Source organism: Stegostoma tigrinum, chromosome 27 (assembly GCF_030684315.1).
Source record: "Stegostoma tigrinum isolate sSteTig4 chromosome 27, sSteTig4.hap1, whole genome shotgun sequence".
NCBI classification, from domain to species: domain Eukaryota; kingdom Metazoa; phylum Chordata; class Chondrichthyes; order Orectolobiformes; family Stegostomatidae; genus Stegostoma; species Stegostoma tigrinum.
The window spans coordinates 2,284,511-2,306,580 of record NC_081380.1 but is presented as its reverse complement, the minus strand read 5'-3'; the positions used below and the strand labels follow the sequence as shown (position 1 = coordinate 2,306,580).

The 22,070-nt window shown below is 38.5% G+C and overlaps 1 protein-coding gene across 7 annotated transcripts in view; it reads right to left on the bottom strand.

The window, feature by feature from the left end:
- Nucleotides 1–22,070, bottom strand: part of LOC125464755 (protein CASP-like) — a 534,922-nt gene that overhangs the window by 98,987 nt on the left and 413,865 nt on the right. For 4 of the 7 annotated variants that reach the window (XM_048557531.2, XM_048557534.2, XM_048557532.2 and 1 more), the window contains 4 exons: nt 16,470–16,571; nt 14,047–14,861; nt 11,844–11,930; nt 10,892–11,057 (listed from right to left, as the gene is read on the bottom strand). The exons of 1 other annotated variant lie outside the window; for it this stretch is intronic. In XM_048557531.2, the coding sequence (XP_048413488.1) occupies nt 10,892–11,057; nt 11,844–11,930; nt 14,047–14,861; nt 16,470–16,571 (1,170 nt within the window). The remainder of the gene's footprint in view (nt 1–10,891; nt 11,058–11,843; nt 11,931–14,046; nt 14,862–16,469; nt 16,572–22,070) is intronic. 2 more of the 7 variants (XM_048557533.2, XM_048557536.2) reach the window with 1 other exon arrangement.

Sequence of the window (22,070 nt, the reverse complement as noted above, 5' to 3'; positions counted from 1 at the left end):
TTGGCCTGCTGTGTTCATCCAGCTTCACACTTTATTATCAAATGTAGCATTTGCTTTTGGTTTAAAAGGTGGAGTTTGCTGAACTCTATCACAACAATAGTTAAACAAAAAAAAAGCTACACATCAGTAGCAATGGCTCTGCATTAAAGAGGAACGATTGGTCAGGACTGAGTCCAATGTTAGATACAGGAACCTCTTCCAGAATGCATGTATATGAACAGATCAGGTTCTGGCTTTAATGTCCTCTCCTGTCAACACCTGCTGAGATTCACACAAGAATGATAAGGCAGTCAGGAAAGATACTGTCGAGCATCTGGCATCAATGGAATGATATCACAGTAAGGGAGTTATTGCCTTCAAGAGAGGGAAGTAGGCCATAAAATTGTAGGGAACATGCTGGGCACAATGGATTTAAAAAATCATTAGGCAACCTGTCTGGAGTAAGCACAATACTAGACGCCTTCTTAAGTCTATTATGGGCACATTACATTTCTGAACACGTATAATTTACATAAAATTCTGGGCAATGTTGTCCTCATAGGTCATTATAAAACACTCCTGTAGTTAATTTTGATCAAACATTTATAAAATGAAGATACTTTATGCAGACCAAAAACAGCAGCGAGTAAAAGCAATTTATCATCTCTTCGCTTCGCTGATCACATTATCAGTACACTCTTTTACTGCATTCATCATGCAATCGGACGATTATTTGCATATTAATCAGGCATTCGACCATAAAAGACTGCATGCCAGCCAAATGCTGTGCTATCTCTGGAGGAACATTCAGTAATTATCATGCATCAGTGTTATGATGTGGTAATTGATTACAACATCTTTCTTTGCGCCTGGGGAGTCCTCAAACTCACCCACCTCCAGGCATCACAGTGTAAGTCTAAATTCTTCATTCAAGCACGCAAAAAAGATGAGTTACAAAAGAAAACAGAGCGGTGACCTTTACAGCAAGCTAGCAACTGCATAGCAGAATTAAAAAAAACTATACAGTAAAGATACAATTAACAGGGCTACCATGAATGAAATAAATGTTGGTACCATTTTGAACAGCAAAACTGGAACACGATAATAGTAATATGAGAAAATAGTCATCAATTATTTAACAGTGGAAAATGTTGTACTTGCATAATTTCAAATTCTACCGGTATCACTGTGTACCAATTTGCAGTCTTGAAGTAAAAAGAACAACACTCGTTGAAGTAGCCAAACATATTGTAATGTTGAAGCCAAAGGATTCTAGAACATGAGTGCACTTTAATAGTGCTCCACAATTGGAGTTTTTGACTTTAGCACGTTACAGGAATGGAGGAAAGTCTTCAAATCCATGAAAACAGGGAGTGGAATGAGAGGAGAATTTGGAGGATCTTTCAAATAGGGAGACGCACTTGTGGTCAGCAGATGGGTTATTCTAGCAGGCGCCCGTTCTCACAACTGGGAAATATTACGTGATACCAAGGGAGTTCAAAACGGTTGCTAAAATGGTTGCTTTGGTGGTGGCGGTGGGGGCAGGGAGAGAGAAAAGGAGAGAATGACATGGCCATAAATGCCTCACTGAATCATGACCAAAGAAAACAAATATTTAGCTTTCTGTGTTTTTTATATAAATATGTAACTTGTCTCCATCAACCTTATTGCTTTATTGTGATAAGTTTTTAAAATGTTCGAGTGGAAAAGAATTTGCTTTTGATGGTCATTGATGTGATGAATTCTTTATGTTAAATCTTTAACTTGACAGTGCATAGTATTGTATGTTCCATTACCTTCTTCAGACACTATTAATATAAATGCAACTGTTTTAAGGCGAATTTTTTTAATTACCTTCATGTGTTTTACATTTACATACTGACAGTGTAGTGCTTTTTGAAGGGCTTTTCTCTCATATTAACTTACCCTGAAGAGAAACTATAGATTAATTTTGTCTTTCTGATATGAAAGAGCAAAAAAAACGAGCTTCTTATACTTTTATTAAAAAGGGATTAAGTTTTATGAATCCCTAAAGCAAGACAAATTATTCAGAGTAATACCAATGCCTTTAACAATGCCAATTCTAATTAGGCACTTTCTGCTGTGTTAATGCTTTATACAGTTCCTCTGGGTATTCCCATTACCAGGCAATACAGTGCTAGTGCATAGAGGAATGACGAATGATATCATGGGACAAACTAAACAAACATAAAATTCAGGCTCCCTGTGGGTCACTGCAGCTGCATCTTAAAATTGAGTTCACCAGGTCAGGATCTAGTTTACTGAACAGCCTAAATAACATAGATACCTTACCGCACGGTTGAATCTTAGCGACTAAGAAATAACTTCTTCCTATTGTGTTAGATATCAATAGCCTTTTTCACCGTCATGGTTTTATTCTTATTACAAATTAAACATTTCTTTCAAACCTTCTTCAACAGTAAGTATATTGGAAGAAATGTTAGAAATGTAATTACTAATGCAGATGTTATACGAAGGTCCTAAATGTGATGAATCTGCATTTTAAGTTGTATTTTGAGTCCAGTTTAAACCACATCTCATTTCATATCCTGCCTATTCCAGTTAACCATAAAAATTAAATTGGAATTACTTTGGAATATATTATTCAAAATAGTTAAATCTATGCATTTGTGTGGTAAATCTTGTCATTTCACTATCTAAGGGAACTCACCAACCTTGTGGGAGGGTACCCTGTTTCATTAAAAATGGGAATCATTTAGATGTTCTTTCTCAAAACAGTAGTCAGGTTACAGAGAGCACAGAGGGTAAAGTAGCAGGTAGGTTTCTAGCATTTCCCCACTAGAAAGAGAAATAAACTGGAGGGAAAAGGACTGCAAGCACTCTTGCACACTTGGTGCTGCTAGCTATGGTGCAACACTGGGATAGACCAAGCACAACATCAATCCTGAATACCCAACAGAGCAAAGAAAAACTTCCTATTAAACAAAATTCAAGTTGTTAAGTTGGAGGAGGAGTGATGGAGAAATAATTAATCTTCCACTGTTGAAATATTCTAAGAACAAAGATAAGGAATGCAAATCAGTTCCTGTTCTATGTTCTGTTTGAGGATTGCTAAATTTATTAAAGCATTAAACTGCTTTAACATAAAGATGCAGCGTGCAGTATAATTTCAGCACATGCTGTTAAAGTTTCAGGAGCTTTCCAGGAGAGTGGAGATGGACTCTGTTTTGCAAAACAATTGTTTTTTGAAAAGGGTATGAAAATGTCCATAAGCAAGATTCCTCAGAACAAAAATGCAACATGTAATACAATATAGATTCATTTGAAAATACAGACTCAAAAAGGGAATTCTTTTATATCCATCTGAGCAGGCAGATGACAACATTTCATACAAAAGACAGCAAATGAAGCACAAATGGGAGTATAATTGGAAAAATGAAGGGTGTGAAGAGAAATGTAATGGCAGACTCACGTTGTAGGGATCTGCAGTGCTGAGGTGAGGAAGTCATGTGTAGATGAAAACAAAAATTATGAAATTGCTAGTGATACAGACTCAATGAAGGTCAGTTGAACAGTGGAGTAATAAGGAACTATAATTTATGTAAGGATGCAACTGGTGGAGATTTAGACAATTTGTAATCTGTGAAGGGTAATTCCCTTTTGAGAATCAGTTTTGTTATGAGTATTATGTTCCTCAACCCCTTACTGCTTTGGCGGAAATGTTATCCACCACTATCAAAGACAAACTATCTTAAACAGTCAAAATCATGCTAGCCTCAATGTTTTAAAGACTTCAAACTATACAGTTCATCATGATTGAGTACAACCTCCAACCTCCTCATTGATTATATGTCGGCTTGTACAATCTCAGATCTTTCCAACAGAAAAACTATTCACTATACAGTGATCTTGACAGTATTTAAAGAACGAGCTGATTCAATCAGAAAATGCCGCTGCAATGCTCACTGTATACAACAAGTGCATTAAACAAGGAAATAATGAACGGAGGGGCAGCACACATCCCAACTCTTCTTCCTAGCTGCCATTTACCAGCATTGTCAGGGGACCAAGTTTACGTAACACCTAACTCAGAACAAATGTTCGAGGTTTGACTCAACTTAGTCCCTTGAGATAGTTATATAGGATGCAGTGGTATTTCAGCACCCTCTTAACTGCATAAAGATTTAGTACCTATTGCTTTGTTGAGAATTCCTACCCCCACTCCATAACTCAGAACAAAGAACAAAAAACAAAGAAAACTACAGCACATGAACAGGACCTTCAGCCCTCCAAGCCAACACTGACATGTTGCCCATCACAACTAAAACCCCCTACCCTTCCTGGGTCTGTACCCCTCTATTTCCATCCTAGTCATGTATTTGTCAAGACACCCTTTAAAAGTCACTGTAGTATCTGCTTCCACTGCCTTCCCCAACAGTGAGTTCCAGGCATCCAGCACCCTCTGTGCAAAAAACTTGCCTCATACATCACCTCTAAACCTTGCCACTCGCACCAATGGTCCCTGGTAATTGACTCTTCCACTGTGGGAAAAAGCTTCCGACTGGCCAATATGCCCGTGCCGTTCATAATAGACCTCTATCAGGTTGCCCCTCAACCTCCATAGTTCCAGTGAGTACAACCCAAGTTTCTCCAACTTTCCTCATAGCTAAAGCCCATCATACCAGGCAACATCCCGTAAATCTTTCCCGTACCCTTTCCAAAGCCACCATATCCTTTGGTAGTGTGGCAACCAGAACTGAACACAACAGTCCAAATGCAGCCTAACTAAGGTTCTATAAAGCTGCAACATTAAAGCACCAAAGCCATTTATAGCACAGAAGCAAAATTCCACAGTTCAAAATAGACCAGTGCTGCACCATTCCTAGCTTCCTAGCTTAATACAGTTCTCTGACTTGCAATCATAATTTCTAACAATCTTTCTTTTAAATCAAACAACTCTTTCACTACCTTCAGAAGTACTTACGTACGTTACTACAATAACGGTCGTGACGGAGAACATTGGTTCACTACATTCTAAGTACTTCTTTTGCAAACTATCAATTTTTAACTTCTCTTGTTGCAAGATTGTGTAATTTATGCCGTTTTGTTACCATCTCACTAACAACTTGAAGGTAAGTGCGGTATTTACCATTGGTTGTGCTGTATAAGTCCATCTTTCAAGCTTCACAAATCCTTCCAGAAATAAGGATTATCTTATACCCAGGTATAACCTGTCTCAAGTCAAGCTGCAATCAGCAATACAAATACTAACAGACTTGTCTCCATTGGAAGGTACTGAGGGACGATCCACCTTTTATGCAGCAAGATGGCAAAGCTATACTCTGCTCCTTTTGGAGAGAAGGAATATTTTTGTATTTTACTTGATAAAAATGAGTTTGTTCTGGTGCCTTGCAAGATGTATTTATACCAAAAGAAAATAAAATAAATCACTTTCTGCCTGTCTAACTGTACCCTGGAAAGGAACTGAGGGTGCACCAAACATATTTTCAAGTCTATTGAAAATATTTTGCCCTTTTCCTCCTTGTTTCTTATAATCAACAACAGATTAGGGACTGTTATTCTGTTTTATACTAATTGACACATGTAACTCCATGAAAACTCATGTTTCTGCTTTCAAATCAATCAAAATTATGCTTGATCATTAATACAAAAGCTAATGACTTATTGTTACAACTCAGTGATGCTTTTTAGATGTATACTGAAATCCAACTACTTCCAGCTTTGAGATGCATGCACAGTCCACTCCAGGGTCCCTAATTTGTGTTTCAGTGAATACCAACATCATAAAAACATAGAAGATAGGAACCGGAGGAGGCCATTTGGCCCTCCAAGCCTGTTCCATCATTCTTCATGATCATGGCTGATCGTCCAACTGAATAGCCTAATCCTGCTTTTTTTTCCCCATAACCTTTGATCCCATTTGTCTGAAGTGCTGTATCTAGATGCCTCTTGAATACATTGATCATTGAAAAATTACTGCAGTTACAGGAATCTCACAGCCAACATGTTGATTTGTACACACACTGAACTATGACTGCTGGATAATTACAGAGTTCACAGTAATACTGTAAGAAATATTTTTCATCCTAGCTATTAACAAAAATTTATCTTATTATAAATTTTATAAACTGGGCAGCACAGTGGCTCAGCAGTTAGCACTGTTGTCTCACGGTGCCAAGGAGCCAGGTTTGATTCCAACCTTTGGGTGACTGTCTTTGTGGAGTTTGAACATTCTTCCTGTGTCTGCGTGGGTTTCCAATGGATGTTGCAGTTTCTTTCCACAGTCCAAAGCTGATTAGGTGGATTGGCCATGCTAAATTGCCACACATTGTCAAGGGATGTACAGGCTACGTGTATTAGCCATGGTAAATGTGGGTTTATGACAAAAGGGTGGGGTGCTGGGTGTGGGTGGGATGCCCTTTGGCAGGTTGGTGCAGACTCAATGAGCCAAACGGCCTTTTTTCACACTGCTGGGATTCTATGATTCTAAATTCTCAACATGGTTTCTGCAATTCATTGTTTATGAAATTATGAAGTTTAGTGATATTTCTTCAGGGTATGACTGAATTCATACAGTTACAATGCATTTCAGTATTTTCTAAAAAAAACTAGTTTTCAGAATGGGTAAAATCCAGGTAACCAGAGGAAACATTTTGCAAAGGAAGAGGTTTAGGGAGGGTTGATTTAAGTACAGATTACATGCTGAAACATGCACTTAGGTGCTGAAAATATTAGGTCACTTTCTATGCCAGGTTGACTTATGTCCTGTGACCGACAGTGACTTAGAAAAACAGAATCTTAAAAGACCTTCTCTTGGAACATGTCTTAACCTTCTCAGTTCCAGTGACAAAAATCCTAACTTTCAGGACAAATGAGAATGCTGACAGTGCTGATCAGGTCGTTCAGTATCTGTGAAAACAGTAATCGGCTTAGGGCATTATAAACTTAAAATGATATCAGAATGACAGAAAGGTTACATAGTGAAAGGTTAGCCACTTTAATTTTCCCACAGATCCTATTTAAGCATTTTTGGCCTGTTTCAACGTTTCTTTTTCCAGCTTTAAAGTTATATTTTGTTTACTGCCGTAATTAATCAAGTCTATCTTCTTCATTGTAACATCTTAACCCTGGTAACAGCTTTGTGAATGCACACTTCACTCTTCTCATGATTTCACAACTTTTCTATAATGAGACATCATACTGACCTGCAGATCTTGGCCAAAGAAATTAGCACCTGTGCAAATGCCTGAAATAGGCTTTGTAACACATGCAAATTAGGAACCTTGCAGCAGCTTGAGGCTCCCACTTCATGACTAGGGATATCACAAAGTATGGCAGCATTTGGAAAGTCAGATCTATGTGCAGTCTAACAAAATGACAGGGTGTAGAGCTGGATGAACACAGCAGGCCAAGCAGCATCATAGGAGCAGGAAAGCTGACGTTTTGGGCCTAGACCGGCCTGCTGTGTTCATCCAGCTCTACACCATGTTATCTCAGATTCTCCAGCATCTGCAGTTCCTATTATCACTGTATGTGCAGTCTGCTGCAATTTGTAAGCAACAGGGTAACTCAACAATAGCACTGACAGGAGTTGTAGTGCTTCTTTTGAACTCATATTACCAGAACTCAGCTGCTGATCACTGCATTCCATTCCCACCTCAATGGTGCTGCTCCCAGTTTCTTTTAATACCCAAATGCTACAAGAAGTAAAATGCAATAAAATGTGAGAGTGGCCTGACTTGGCTTGTATACTTAAAAATGAGGCTCCAATACAATCAGTATTCCAAGTATTACCGTTCTTTTTCCCTCAGGGTCCTGCCCCACTCTTCGCTGCTTAGGATGACTGCTGCTGCCAATGCAGTTATTGATTGGTAATTTCACTTCATTGATTAGATTCTTCAGCTAACTCAAAGTTTACCTCAAAAGTAAAAGCCAAAGTGCAACATCAGGTTTGCCTTAGCTCACATCACGAACGATTTCTTGCACGCCTGTCCCAAAAAATGAGTTGCAGCTAAACTGTCTTTGTCAGTACGCAACTAAAGCCTAACTAAGGTCCCTCGGAGGCTAAATACTACCTCTTTGAGTCTTCAGTGATTCCAACCACCTACTCTAGCTGTAGCCAGCTGGTTTAATATAAATTAAAGATCAAACTTTTCATCTCTACGAAGTTTGCTATCAGTGGAGAAGCTTAGCAACCAGGAGAACATAGCCTCCATAGTTGTGAAGATTTTGATGTTATAAAGAAATAACAAAAGTAATGTTTATACGATTTCTTAGGTCAAATGTCAAAAAACATTTCTCAGAAGAGATTGTAGTCCTTGGTGTGTTGACTGGAACAAGCTTTGGGCTGCTCACTATGGGTGATGCATAATTTGTCTGTACAATTTGCAATTTATCAGAAGGATCTGAATTCTGAAAAATGACAACAGTAACAAGAGTTGGACTCTCTACAACCGTTAAGATTGATGGGAAGATTATAGGGATTCAACTGATTAAAGTTAAGGTAAACAGAATTATTTCTAATCAGTGGCACACAAGGACCAAGATAACAAGATAAATATCAGACGCATGAGATTTTAAAATATTTGAAAATTTTCAAAACAAAGGAGGCCTGTTTGGGCTAACCAATCCATGCCAGTTTTTATGTTCCCCACAATCTTCCTCCCACCCAACATCATCTCACTGTAACAGATCATCTTTTTCCTTCTTCCTCGTATACTTTTGAGCTTCTCCTCAATGCAGCTATACTATTTGCTTCAACAACTCCTTGCAAATAATATATTTTCATCACTCTCAATGAAGACATTTCTTTTAAATTCCCTGAAATTTTCTTGCAACTATGTTGTATTTATATCCACTAGTTTTGATCACCACAACAATAACTTGAATTTTAGATTGCACCTTAAATTAATTAAACATTCAAAAGCACTTCAGGGAAAGTTTACAAACAAAATATGATACCTAGCCACACAAAGGCTTATTATAAAAAAAATAGATTCTGAGACAACATGATAGCTAATAGAAGAGATACCACAAAAAGAGGTGAATTCAAAGCTACAGCCTAGGGAAATGGCAGAGACCTTGAAAAAATAGTCTCAAACTTAGTGTCAATGTATCAAGTGGAAACTTTTTCTCTAGATGTAGACCTCTACAGTCAGACTTCAGCCATGTCCTATCCAGAGAATCAATGTTTCCTGACTGATCTACCCATTCAATTCAATATCAATCTATCAATTTTTACACCTTCTCCACTGTCTTCATATCCTTTTCACAATACACTCTTTTTACACAGTCCCTCAGGGTTGAGAATATCTTGCTCTCACTCTGTTTCAATGGGTTCCAAGATTGCTGCTAAGTCCAATATGTTGAGAATGCCTCTTAACTATTCCGTTGTCTTCCTGGAGTGAACTGCTGTGACAAGATTGCAATAGACTGGATTGCACTTACACTGGAATGTAACAAATGAGGCATGAGAAAAGGAACTTACTGGAGATTTCGTGGATGTTAATGGCAAACAGAAGAAACAGAATTGGTGGAATTGATGTATTTGGATTTTCAGAAAGCTTTTGATAAGTTATTGCAAAATCAAATTACATAGAATAGTGGCATGGACTCAATCAGTCAAGTGGTGTATTGTAGGGATCAATACTTAGGTTATTGCTATTCTCAACATATGTTAATTAACCGGATGAGAAAATCGAATGTCACATTTACAAGTTTGCTAACAACAAAAAGGTAAGTGGAAGCGACAAGGAAGATGTAAAGTGGCTTCAGAACGACTTAGACAAGTTGAGTGAGAGGTCAAATAATGACAGACACAGTGCAAGTAGGATCATTATGAAGTCGACCAGGTTGGTGGCTAAAACAGAACATCAGAATATTATTTAAAAGGTAAAAAACAAAAGAACTGTAGATGCTGTAAATCAGAAACAAAAGCATACATTGCTGAAAAAGCTCAGCAGGTCAAGCAGCATCTGTGAAGAGTTAACGTTTCTGGTCTGGTGACCCTTCCTCAGAACAGAAAATGTACTCCTATTCAGTAAAGTGCAAGGGGACAGAGATTTAAAGTTTTGGACAAGAGGTGCGTGGGCAGGTGAGAAAGAACATGTTAAAGTAGCCAGCTGCAATATCCTGGAACTGTCTGGTCATGAATGGTGGAAATTGATACAATCAAATAATTTCAAAAGGAAATTAGATGGACACATGAAGGAAATAAGTGACAAGTGTTTGGCTAATCAGGAAGTGAGGAGAGGAGCAATCTGACTGGTTAGCTCTCCAGACAGCCAGCCTGGTCTAAATGGGTTGTATGCTTTTTATGACTCCAAGTGTAGTTCAAATCAAACTTTAATACAACTACCTGTTTTGCAATTCTCTCTCTCTGGAGATGAAAATGAATGGTTTGTTCACTTTCTTTTCAGCCTTTTTAGCTTGCAGATTTACATAGTGATTGGTGCAGAGGTGCCTGTGGATCCCTCCACACCTCTCCTCTATTTAGACTCGTATTTCCCGAAGGCTAAGTTGCCTTCTTATTCTTCCTGTTGAAATGCACCACCTCACATTTGCTTGTAAGGATATTTATTTGTCAAGTATGCACTCTTCTGATTAGAAGGCAGAATGCAAAAATAATTAGAATACTTTGTCACTCATAGCAATCAATGTTAAATTGACAAAGTGTCACAACCTGATCAGTAAAGTCAAAAATGAAATGTTATGGGAAGAAAACATGAAAATAGACCCAGTGCATTATAAATAATAGCTTTTTCACTCAAAGATAGGAAATCAAATTACCCTGTTGCCATGGCCTTGTAAACAGTCACCAAGATAGTGGTCAATAATTCTATTGACATAACTGTAGAAACTGGTTAAGACTGTTTTATGACTGCGCATACATATGGTCTCTCTGACCTACCTTGTCCTGATTGCTGGACCTGGGATGGAAGAACGCTTTGCCCCAGCTCACCATTCAGCCACAGTTGCATACGAATAAAGGGTTCTCGGCCTTTCTGAGTCAATTTACTCCAAGGCTTGGGCCTAGACAGCATGTCACTAACACTCCCTTGTGACAGACCCAAAACCTAAGAAAAAGATCAGGGCATGGCAAAGAAAAACAAAGACTTTTGTGAGTAATTGTTTTCTCCTAATTTCTTTTGGTTTTGGTAACAGAAAATGTATGTTACAAGGCTTCATATTTATAAACATGCAAAATGCATCCATGTGTTGAAAGCCATTTCAAGGATCACAAGTTATGTTGAAAGGTTACTGATCCAGATTTCAAAGTCACCGATGCAGGCAGCTATAAGAAAAGCATCAATTTTCTGGCAGTAATTTGGACCACCAGTGTTATTTATTTCCTACTCCATTTTTCGTACAGTTTTTTTGTTTTCTCGGATTTCAATTGCTTTTCTGCCTTTGCATTTATTTCTTCTTTGGCTTCTAAAGCTCATTTTCCTCCTTCCTTTCTTAGTATTTCAGTCACATAACAAAATAAAATGCTCTAGTTCTGTCATTTTTATGGTAGAAAATAAATTTTACTATACAACACTCTAACAATGTCAAATAATATCAACTAACTCAACGAAATGCAAAACAACAGCTCAATTAGTTAAGTTCAAAAGTCTGTAGATCCCAGACTGCTAACTGCCTGAAGTTTATCTAACCTCTGCATTTCCTGCTGTACTTGGTGTTACGTATGGCAGACAATGGCCTCACGAAGCAAAACTGATAAGAATGTGTTAACTAGGTTTGATTTCACCATTATAATGTTTTAATATTTTTTTTATAATGTTTATACAATGGTTCTGGCCTGCAATATTTCTTGCAACAAGATGATGGACTTTCTTAAGAATTAATCAGGGACTTACCGGTGTTGCTCCAGTGCAGCATGCTCCACTGTGGTCATTTGATGTGGTCGGTGCGGAGCTGATTGGTTGTGTAGTCAGACGCAACACCTGAGTGATGACAATTAGAATGATAAATAGTTCCCTTCTAAATGTTATCACACTGGTGCTATGACATTGTTTGAAAAGCCAGAACCATTGTATAATGGAAACCACACCTTCTGATGTGGGAACATGAAAGATTGTTTTTCACAGTTCCACTCTCATGTGGTCATATAAAAAACAAACTCAATCAGAGCTTTGAATCTGCTGAACTTGGTACACCATTTAGCTGATGGTCAGTAATGAAACATATCAAAATTTCCCACTTGTCACGCTGAGTGCATCTTATTTCTAGACATAGATATTAAATCTGTTGATGGTCCATTCTCCAGTTAACCTGCAGATATTAGCCAGTCAGACTATTTTGAGAAGGCAATGTATGAATACATTTAAATTAATTTAGGTCTATAATATGGTTCCTGCATTTTAATGGCAAAATAATTAATGCCAGCAATTTGGCTAACTGGAGATTTGTGTAACTCCAAAAGAAAGAATTTTCTGTCTTAACTTTGATGTTGTTAAGGAACGTACGTGTATGTAAACTTCTATTGCAATAACACAAGACTATCAGTCCCAAACAGTGCTCCATTTGTGGTTCTCACATTGGAATTTCTGGGCATTACAGTAAATATTCTGAAGTGAAGTTCAGCCTGCAGATATACCAACTGAAGAACAATATAATGATACAGCATATTAACAAACATATTGGATACTCTAACTAAACTGTTAATAGCATTTTTCTTTGTAAACTATCCTGAGATTAGTGTTAGAATAAGGTTAGCAATTGATTAATAACTGAATGAAAGTTTTGTATCACAACTACATAGGGTTGTGTACAGCACATACACATAGACCTACGCAAGCAGATACTGTAGATGTGTACAATCAGGAACAGGGCTGGGTTAAAATCCTTGGAACACATCAGAAAAAAAAGATTTCAGCAATGCTGATTAACATGGGAATAATGTTACTCTTAAACAGCCATTAAGTCATAATATCCAAAACATTTTTTTTTGAAAACACGGTCCAATACAACAATAATAATGTGTTTACACAGTACATTTTCATGAAAAAAGGCTGGTATTTATGTAGCATTTCGCACAATCACGGGATATCCCAAAGTCCTTTACAGCCAATGTCGTACTTTTTGAAATGTAGTCACAGCTGTAATGTGAGGAACATGGCAACTAATTTGCACTCAGTAAGATCCCATGGGTCGGTTTGCACAGTTATGTAGACGTTTGGTTCGCAATGCAGAGTGATGTCAACACTGTGGGTTCAAATTCTGCACCAGCTGAGATTACTAAGAAAGTCCAGTCTTCTCAACCTCTTTCCTTGCCTAAGGTTTCTCACTCACTAATGGGGCAGCAGCTGTATGGTCTGTTAGGACTATGGCAATTTTACCTTTTTGTACAGTAAGATTCCACAAATAAATGTGACATTGGCTGAAAGATAAATATTGGTCTGGGCACTGGTCTCCCTGAAAACAGTGGCATGGGATATGTGGAGAGATGAAATTATGGTTTAACATTTGAATGGAAAGAACTCCCTTTCGACAGCATACTTGACCCTCCTTCAGTACTATGTTGCTGTCTGCCTTGATTTTGGTCTCAAGCCCAAAAATAAGACTTGACTCCAGAACTTTGTAACTCAGCTGAAAAAGCTATGACTGAGCCACAGCCAACACAAACTGTAGCAAAACACTCAAGGTATTTCATAGGAGTGCAATATGATGTTTTAAATTGATTGTATTATGCAGGAAATATGAGGACAAGTGGTCTTGGCCAAAAATTTAGGTTAGTGCATCTTTGAGGACGAAAAATAAACAAAGAATTAAAGAGGTACGTGAATGAAGTTTGAAGCTTAGAGTCTAAAAAGCAGTAAGCATTGCTACTAATAGTCATCGACAAAAGAAATAGGGGCTGCACAGTAGGCCAGAATTTGTGGAACACAAGTCAAAATGTTTGACTCAATGTTTGTGGTGTAAAACTGTTTTCTTCCTGACTTTTACTGAATTCAAGTTATAAACGCTGGACGGAGACTTTAATCTTAACAATGCATGTTAAATTTTAATAAAATTGTTGGAAAAAAACTAATTAAAAAAATGATTTTAGAAATTGTTTACCTTTTCTCCAAAGATCCTCTGGCAGATCCCATTCTTGGCCAACTTTTCCTTCACCTGTCGTGTCAATTCAGCTGTGTCCACTTCCTGGTACATGTAGATCTCATACTGTTCTGGTGTTAATGGTGGGACAGAGGGCTTGTGTGGTTTTGAGACAGGAACAAGAGGTGAAGAAGGCAAGGGACTGCTTTGTGGAGTCACACTGCTACTCGCGGCCACTGTGCCTAAATCAGATGCTTGAGAATAAGGTGACTCTGCATTTTGCCAGTCTTTCCAGTGGTCAGAGGCTGCAGATCCTTGCAAAGCACTTCGCTCCAGTCTGTTTGTATTACTAATCCTTTCTCTCCCACTACAAGCTTCCTCTGTTCTTCCATCTTCTGAAAAGGTGGAGTTTCTTCTGTCAGGGCAGACTGTGTTCCACCACTGGTCCCTCCATACACTGCTTCGTCCCAGCTCATTTTTAACTTGTTTGAGCATATTATGGGGTGTGTCTGCTATCCCATGGTGCTCTGTGGAGCATGAGTCATGCAACTCTTCTTTTTTAAATCCATGAGATGTTTGTGTTGTGTTGTTGCTGGAATCCACCATGAAAGGCTTTTTCATGGCTATCAGTGAGGAAGAGAATGATGAAGAGGAAGATGATGCTGTTTTGGATGAATGGAGGGCCACGTCAGCTTGAGGAACTGGTGTTGGCTTTGGTGTCGGCTCAAGGCCTGCCTTCTGAGCTTCCATCTCTCGCCGGGCCTGTTCCAATATTGACCAAATTGCTTCATCTGAACCACCACTGCTTGATGTACAGGGTGGTTGAGTTGAATCAACTGTAACATACAAAATAGAAGGTAATAAAAACCTTCTTTTAACAGTGGCAGTTTTATTAGGAATCTGTTTTGAAATTGCGGCAATTGTCTACAACCTTATAGATCATACAAGAAATTATATCAATATAGAAAACCTGCCAGGGAAAAGAAATACAAAATGACACTTCAATACCTGGAAAATGGGCAGACATGTGGAAGATGAAATTAATGCAAACAAATATGAAGCGATCGCATTTTTGTAGGAAAAATGAAGAGAGGCCATTTAGAATAAGGATGCAATTAAAAAGCTGCTGTAGAAACAACAGGGGATATATATGCATACATAGTTGAATGTAGTACCAGTACAGATTAAGAAAGTGATTAACAATGTATGTGGGTTTCAAAGAAAAGTCACATTGGACTTGAGATGTTAACCCAGACCTCCTCTGCACAGAAGCTGACTTCCTCCACCACTTTCAATTTTTATTCTAAGTCAAACAAAGTGGTGGGCTTATGGAAAAGGTATAGAATAACTTTTAAAAAATACCGAGTCAGTTTCAACTTTTTGTCTAATTCTAAGTGCCATAGTCTAGGAAGTATTCAAAGGATTTTCAGAACTTGTAGAAAAGAGTTAGAATAATGGTTCCAAGGATGAGGAACTTCAGTTACCTGCATAGATTAGTGAACCTGATTTAATTAACCTTGTGGAAGAGAAGGTTGGGGATAGGTTTGATAGTGCTGTTCTAAATCATGAGAAGTCTAGACAGAGTTGATAGTGAGGAGCTGGTCTCACTGGCAGTAGGATCAAGAGCTAGAGGGCACAGATTTAAAGTGCAAAAAGCCCAATGGTGATCTTAGGAAATGACATTTTCACAGCAAGTGATTAAAATCTGGAATGTTCAGTTGGCAGGTGTGACAAAGGCAGATTTCATCATGCCTTTCAAAAGGGAATTGGATAAGGACCCGAGGAGCAAAGATGTGGAGGGCCTCAGGCAAAGGGAAGGGGGTAAGAGTAACAGAGTTACTGTTATAGATAACTGGTATAGAAATGAAGAGCCAAACATTCTTGTTTGTGCTGCAAACATTCTACAATTCTATGAAAATTTTACCTTAGATTGAGGACAATCTAACTATTTTCATTACTAGCTCAGTAATTCCTAACTGGGAGAGTACACACTTAGCTTCAGCATTTCAGAATGTAATGCTGCATACAAACATAAATGCCAGTTTCTTATGAAACATAAACCTACACTAGCATTCAGACTTTCATATTTGAAACACAATATATACTAGAAAATAATTCTGTAAATGAAATGATTAACTTCCAAATTATAATAGTAAAAGGACACAATTTTTCTCAGTTGTTAACAATTTTCCAAAACAAACATTTTCTTTTGAAGGTTCAAAACCGTCAGTAAAGTTATAGGTTTGTATTATATGAGAGACTGACACATTGAGGTTTATTAATTTACGTCACAATTTGCAAGTTTGTTCACATTACACATCCTGCTTTGGTTGTGAACAGAAACTTCTTAGTTTCAACTCAGGTAGCTCAGCCCCCAGTATTGAAGGAGACAATGCAGGTACACCAGGTCTGACTCAATATGTCCATGATTTCACTGTACTCACCAGTTTTTTGCACCTGTAGCTCTCTCTTTGCCTGTTCTAGAATGGATTTAATGGCTTCATCAGAGCCAGTCTCAGGGGTTCTAATCCGAGTTGTGATATTGCCTAAAGACATAAAAATTGCAAGTGAAGGCTAAAGAAAGATTTCTAGCCAAAATAAATGTACTTATAATACAACAAAATAAAACTGTATTAACGATCTTTCCGTGCTTCTGGATAATAGTCAATAACTTGTTAAAGCAAATTTAAGAATTGACTTTTGCCCAGTACATTATTCAAATTATGTACAAAATGCTTTGAAAAGCTGAATTAACGTACTTTTTCTTCAATTATACACTCACTGCCACCATCCAGAATCACTGGACTAAGTGGACATTTGCCAATTTATAATGCTTATTTTGTTTTAGGATTTTCAATGTCTTCTTTCAGGCTGTGTGCACATGACAGCTAAAGGAGGGTGGGAGACTTAAAACTTACCGTACAGAAACAGACCTAATTTATCTATGCTGCTGAGCATTACACTGTTTAGATCTGAAACAAAACCAGTAAAAAGCTAGAGAAACTCAGCAGATATGGCAGCTTTTGTTAATATTTTACATTCAATATGACTCTTCTTTAGAAAGAAGTACCTGAGACATCTTAACTGTTTCTTCTGCCACAGATATTGGCAGACTCGCCAGGTTTCTCTGATACTTTCTACGTTTATCTATGCTAATACTAAAGTGACAGAACACTTTAAGAAAGGCCGTGAACATTTTTGGAATAGAGCAGAAAGAAGTTATGAGAATTGGTTAATGTGAGGGACTTCTGTTACATGAAAAGTTGGAGTTGTTCTTTTCAGAGAAGTTTGAAAGAAGTTTTGATATAGGTATTCAAAATCAGAAAGGATCCATACGGCTGGGAGAAAGATACCATTCCCACTGACAAGAGGGTTCAGAGTCAGAAAGCAACAATTCAAGATGATTGGCAAAAGAACCAAAAGCAACATGAAAATAATAATTTAAATACAGTGAGCTGTTAAAAATGTGGACTGTACTACCTGTGACTCTAAAGTTTTGGAGTAGATCTGTAGCTCGGGTTGTAAGTGTTGAGATTGGTTGGCGTTGAAGTTGGTGGGCTCGCCGAGCTGGTTTGTTGTTCTGCAGGCGTTTCATTATCATGCTGGGTAACATCATCAGTGCAGCCTCCGATGAAGTGTCAGTGCGTTCTCCCGCCTGGTTTTTATTCAACCCTATAAACACTCCATCATGAAGAAAAACCAGAAGTGAGGTAATCCAGCTCAACGGACTCCAGAGTTTAAAAACCAGCCGGGAAAACACACCGACACTTCATCAGAGGCTGCACTGATGATGTTACCCAGCACGGTAATGCAACGTCTGCGGAACAACAAACCAGCTTCGCAAGCCAACCAACCTCAATAGTTGGCACTGTGGTGGAGGGCTTTCAAAAGGGAATCTGATAGCACCCGAACAGAAAGTACTCTCGGGGCTGGGAGAAAAGGTCAAGGGGGTTGGGAAGAGCTTAAGTGCATGGTCATGAAGGGCAAAATGGCCTCCTCCTTCTATGATGTTATGGCCGCACCGGAGGTGGGGGGGAAAGCCGGTCTGTCCCAAGCATGGCAGCATTAGAGATGGCGAGTCTGTTCACATATTCTAATTATCTTCACATACTATAAAACTGAAGCTATTTTAAGCTTTTTCTTAGCTTTCATGATTTAAGTGAATTTTAAAATCTAATAAGGTGAGAAGCCAGTTCACTTGGGATAAAACAAAGAACTGTGGATGCTGAAGATCTGAAACAGAAACTGAAATTGCTGACAAAACTCAGCAGGTCAGGCAGCATCTGCAGAAAGGAAGCAGAGTTAAAGTTTCAAGTCCGTTGTCTCCTCATCACCAGTTGTCTTGGGATTTAGGTAATTTTTGAATGCCAACTTGTTGATTACAGCTGTTTAATCAGCACAGTCTAAGGTTTCTTTTCTCATTTTTTATCCTCATTCATATATAGCCATTTCATAAAATTTTCAATAATTTCTCCACAAAGTTTTAAAAATTTGTTCTATAGGTTTAATTTGAAAGACGAAGTAACATTTGTCAAAAACAGGTGGAGGAAACAGGTCTTCATATCATGTAGATGCTGCTAAAGCATTTGGGAACACTGCACTGCATTTACACAAATTGAAAGACGTGACTGAGAAACAAAATCATAGAAAATAATCAGGTTTGTGCCCTGGCTAAACTTTCCTCTAAAATATTAATTGGAGGCATTAAAATACATCAAATTGCAAACAAGATTGTAATGTCATTGTGAAAAATAACTTGTAATTTTTGTAAATAATTGTTTCAACTGTTAATTTTGCACAAGAATATTCATTTGTGAAAAATTGGCTGCTGAGATTATTTTGTAGATTATTTATACATCAGCCAAATTGGGATTTGGCAGATATACATTGGGGCTCTGCCTTTGTGGCATGTTGTCAAACAGGTTTTTTATTATGTATTGGAGCACAAAAATTACATTCAATATCCACAGGAAGTGACAGCTATGTTTAGAATTTTACTAGGAAACAGGCAATATGCAGTTTGCTTTGCACAAAGGATATCAAGAACTTGTTTGAATTATCAGGTGAAGCAGGATTCAAGTGGAGAAAGTTTTTGGAACAAAATTCAGAAATATATTCCAGCATTTATAGTTAGGTCGCAACAATACTGGTGGGAGGGTGTTATTAGTATCTGACCAGCTTGCTTAAAATATACGCAATTGATATTTCTATGTCCATACTTACAATGTATTTCCATGGATTTTGAATTCATCAACAGATAGATGATGTTAAATTGTTTTCAAATTATAAACTTAAACAACAGGGCTGTGTTTCCACACAGTGGAATGCCATGACTAAGTACTAACTTCCATGCAGTAGTTCAGTTAGAAACTTTCTTGATCAATTGTTTAATTTGAGTTTTGAGAAGATTTGTAGCTCAGGTTGAGGTTCTGGAAGTAAGTTTGCTCACTGAGCTGAAAGGTTTGTCACCATTCTAGGTAACATCATCTGTGAACCTTCGGTGAAGTGCTGGTGTTATGTCCCACTTTCTATTTATGGGTTTAGGTTTCCTTGGGTGGTTGATGTCATTTCCTGCATTGGTGATGTCATTTCCTGTTCTTTTTCTCAGAGGATGGTAGATGGGCTCCAAATCAATGTGTTTGTTGATGGAGGTCCGGTTGGAATGCCATGCTTCTAGGAATTCTCGTGCGTGTCTCTGTTTAGCTTGTCCCAATCAAAGTGGTGTCCTTCCTCATCTGTATGTAAGGATACTAGTGATAGTGGGTCATGTCGTTTTGTGGCTAGTTGATGTTCATGTATCCTGGTGGCTAGCCTTCTGCCTGTTTGTCCAATGTAGTGTTTGTTACAGTTCTTGCAAGGTGTTTTGTAAATGATGTTCGTTTTGCTTGTTGTCTGTGTAGGGTCTTTTAAGTTCATTAGCTGCTGTTTTAGTGTGTTGGTGGGTTTGTGGGCTACCATGATGCCAAGAGATCTAAGTAGTCTGGCAGTCATTTCCGAGATGTCTTTGATGTAGGGGAGAGTGGTTATGGTTTCTGGGCACATTTTGTCTGTTTGTTTGGGTTTATTGCTGAGAAATCGGCGGACTGTGTTCATTGAGTACCCGTTCTTTCTGAATATGCTGTATAGGTGATTTTCTTCTGCTCTTCGTAGTTCCTCTGTGCTACAGTGTGTGGTGGCTCGTTGCAATAATGTTCTAACGCAGCTTCGTTTGTGGGTGTTGGGATGGTTGCTCCTGTAGTTCAGTATTTGGTCCATATGTGTTGTTTTCCTGTAGACGCTGGTTTGAAGTTCCCCATTGACTGTTCGCTCTACTGTGACATCTAGGAATGGCAGTTTGTTGTTGTTTTCCTCCTCTTTTGTGAATGTTGTGCCAGTAAAGGGTATTATTGATGGTCTTGAAAGTTTCCTCTAATTTGTTTTGTTCAGTGACGACAAAGGTGTCATCCACGTAGTGGACCCAAAGTTTGGGTTGGATGATTGGTAGAGCTGTTTGTTCAAGTCTCTGCATTACTACCTCTGCTAAGAACCCTGATATCGGAGATCCCATGGGTGTACCGTTGGTTTGTCTGTAGGTTTTGTTATTGCAAGTGAAGTGATTGGTAAGGCATAGGTCCACTAGCGTGATGTTGTTGTCCTTGCTGATGAGGTTGGTGGTGTCTGCTGTATGTGTCTTTGGTTCTTCTAATAGTGTAGTCAATGTTTCTTTGGCCAGGTAGATGTTGGTGGATGTGAACACGGCTGTTACGTCAAAGGAGACCATTATTTCACCCTCTTCTATCTTGGCGTCTTTGGTATTCAGGAATTCTTGGGTGGAGTGAATGGAGTGGCATGAGTCTTCTACCAGGTGTTTTAGTCTTTGGTGTAGTTCCTTCGCTAATCTGTACATTGGCGTTCCAGGTAGCGAGACTATGGGTCTGAGGGGGGCTCCTGGTTTGTGAATTTTGGGTAATCCGTAGAAGTGTGGTGTGTTGGATCCATCTGGTTTCATTTTTTGGAAGTCTCTCTTGTTTAATTCTCCAGATTTTTGAAGTTTTTTGAATAAGGCTGTGATTTGGTTCTCTAGTTGTTCTCAGTAACAAACCCAAACAAACAGACAAAACGTGCCCAGAAACCATAACCACTCTCCCCTACATCAAAGACATCTTGGAAATGACTGCCAGACTACTTAGATCTCTTGGCATCATGGTAGCCCACAAATCTACCAACACACTAAAACAGCAGCTAATGAACTTAAAAGACCCTACACAGACAACAAGCAAAACGAACATCATTTACAAAACACCTTGCAAGAACTGTGACAAACACTACATTGGACAAACAGGCAGAAGGCTAGCCACCAGGATACATGAACATCAACTAGCCACAAAAAGACATGACCCACTATCACTAGTATCCTTACATACAGATGAGGAAGGACACCACTTTGATTGGGACAAGCTAAACAGAGACACGCACGAGAATTCCTAGAAGCATGGCATTCCAACCGGACCTCCATCAACAAACACATTGATTTGGAGCCCATCTACCATCCTCTGAGAAAAAGAACAGGAAATGACATCACCAACGCAGGAAATGACATCAACCACCCAAGGAAACCTAAACCCATAAATAGAAAGCTGGACATAACATCAGCGCTTCACCGGAGGTTCACTGATTACGTTACCTAGAATGGTGACGAAACATCTGAAAACGAACATTCTAGCTCAGTGAGCAAACTTACATCCAGAAAGTTCAGTTTAAGTGTAACCTGTACCGTTTTCATGCTGTAGTAGGACTCTCCCTGACACTGTTCTCTCTTACGCACAAACACATTCCTTCGCATTTTTTTCTCTCTCTTTTCTTTTGCACTACGTTTTAATGTTATCTGAATGGAGGAAAAGATGCTTTGGAGGTTGAGAAGAAGATTCTTTCTTGTTGGACTAACAGAATGCGACTAATGTAGTCTGCATGCATTCAGACTCTAGACTATACCTATAGTTAATAACATAATACTTCAAAACAAGATAATTCAATTCCAGCATTCAAAGGGAGCATGAGATCCCCAG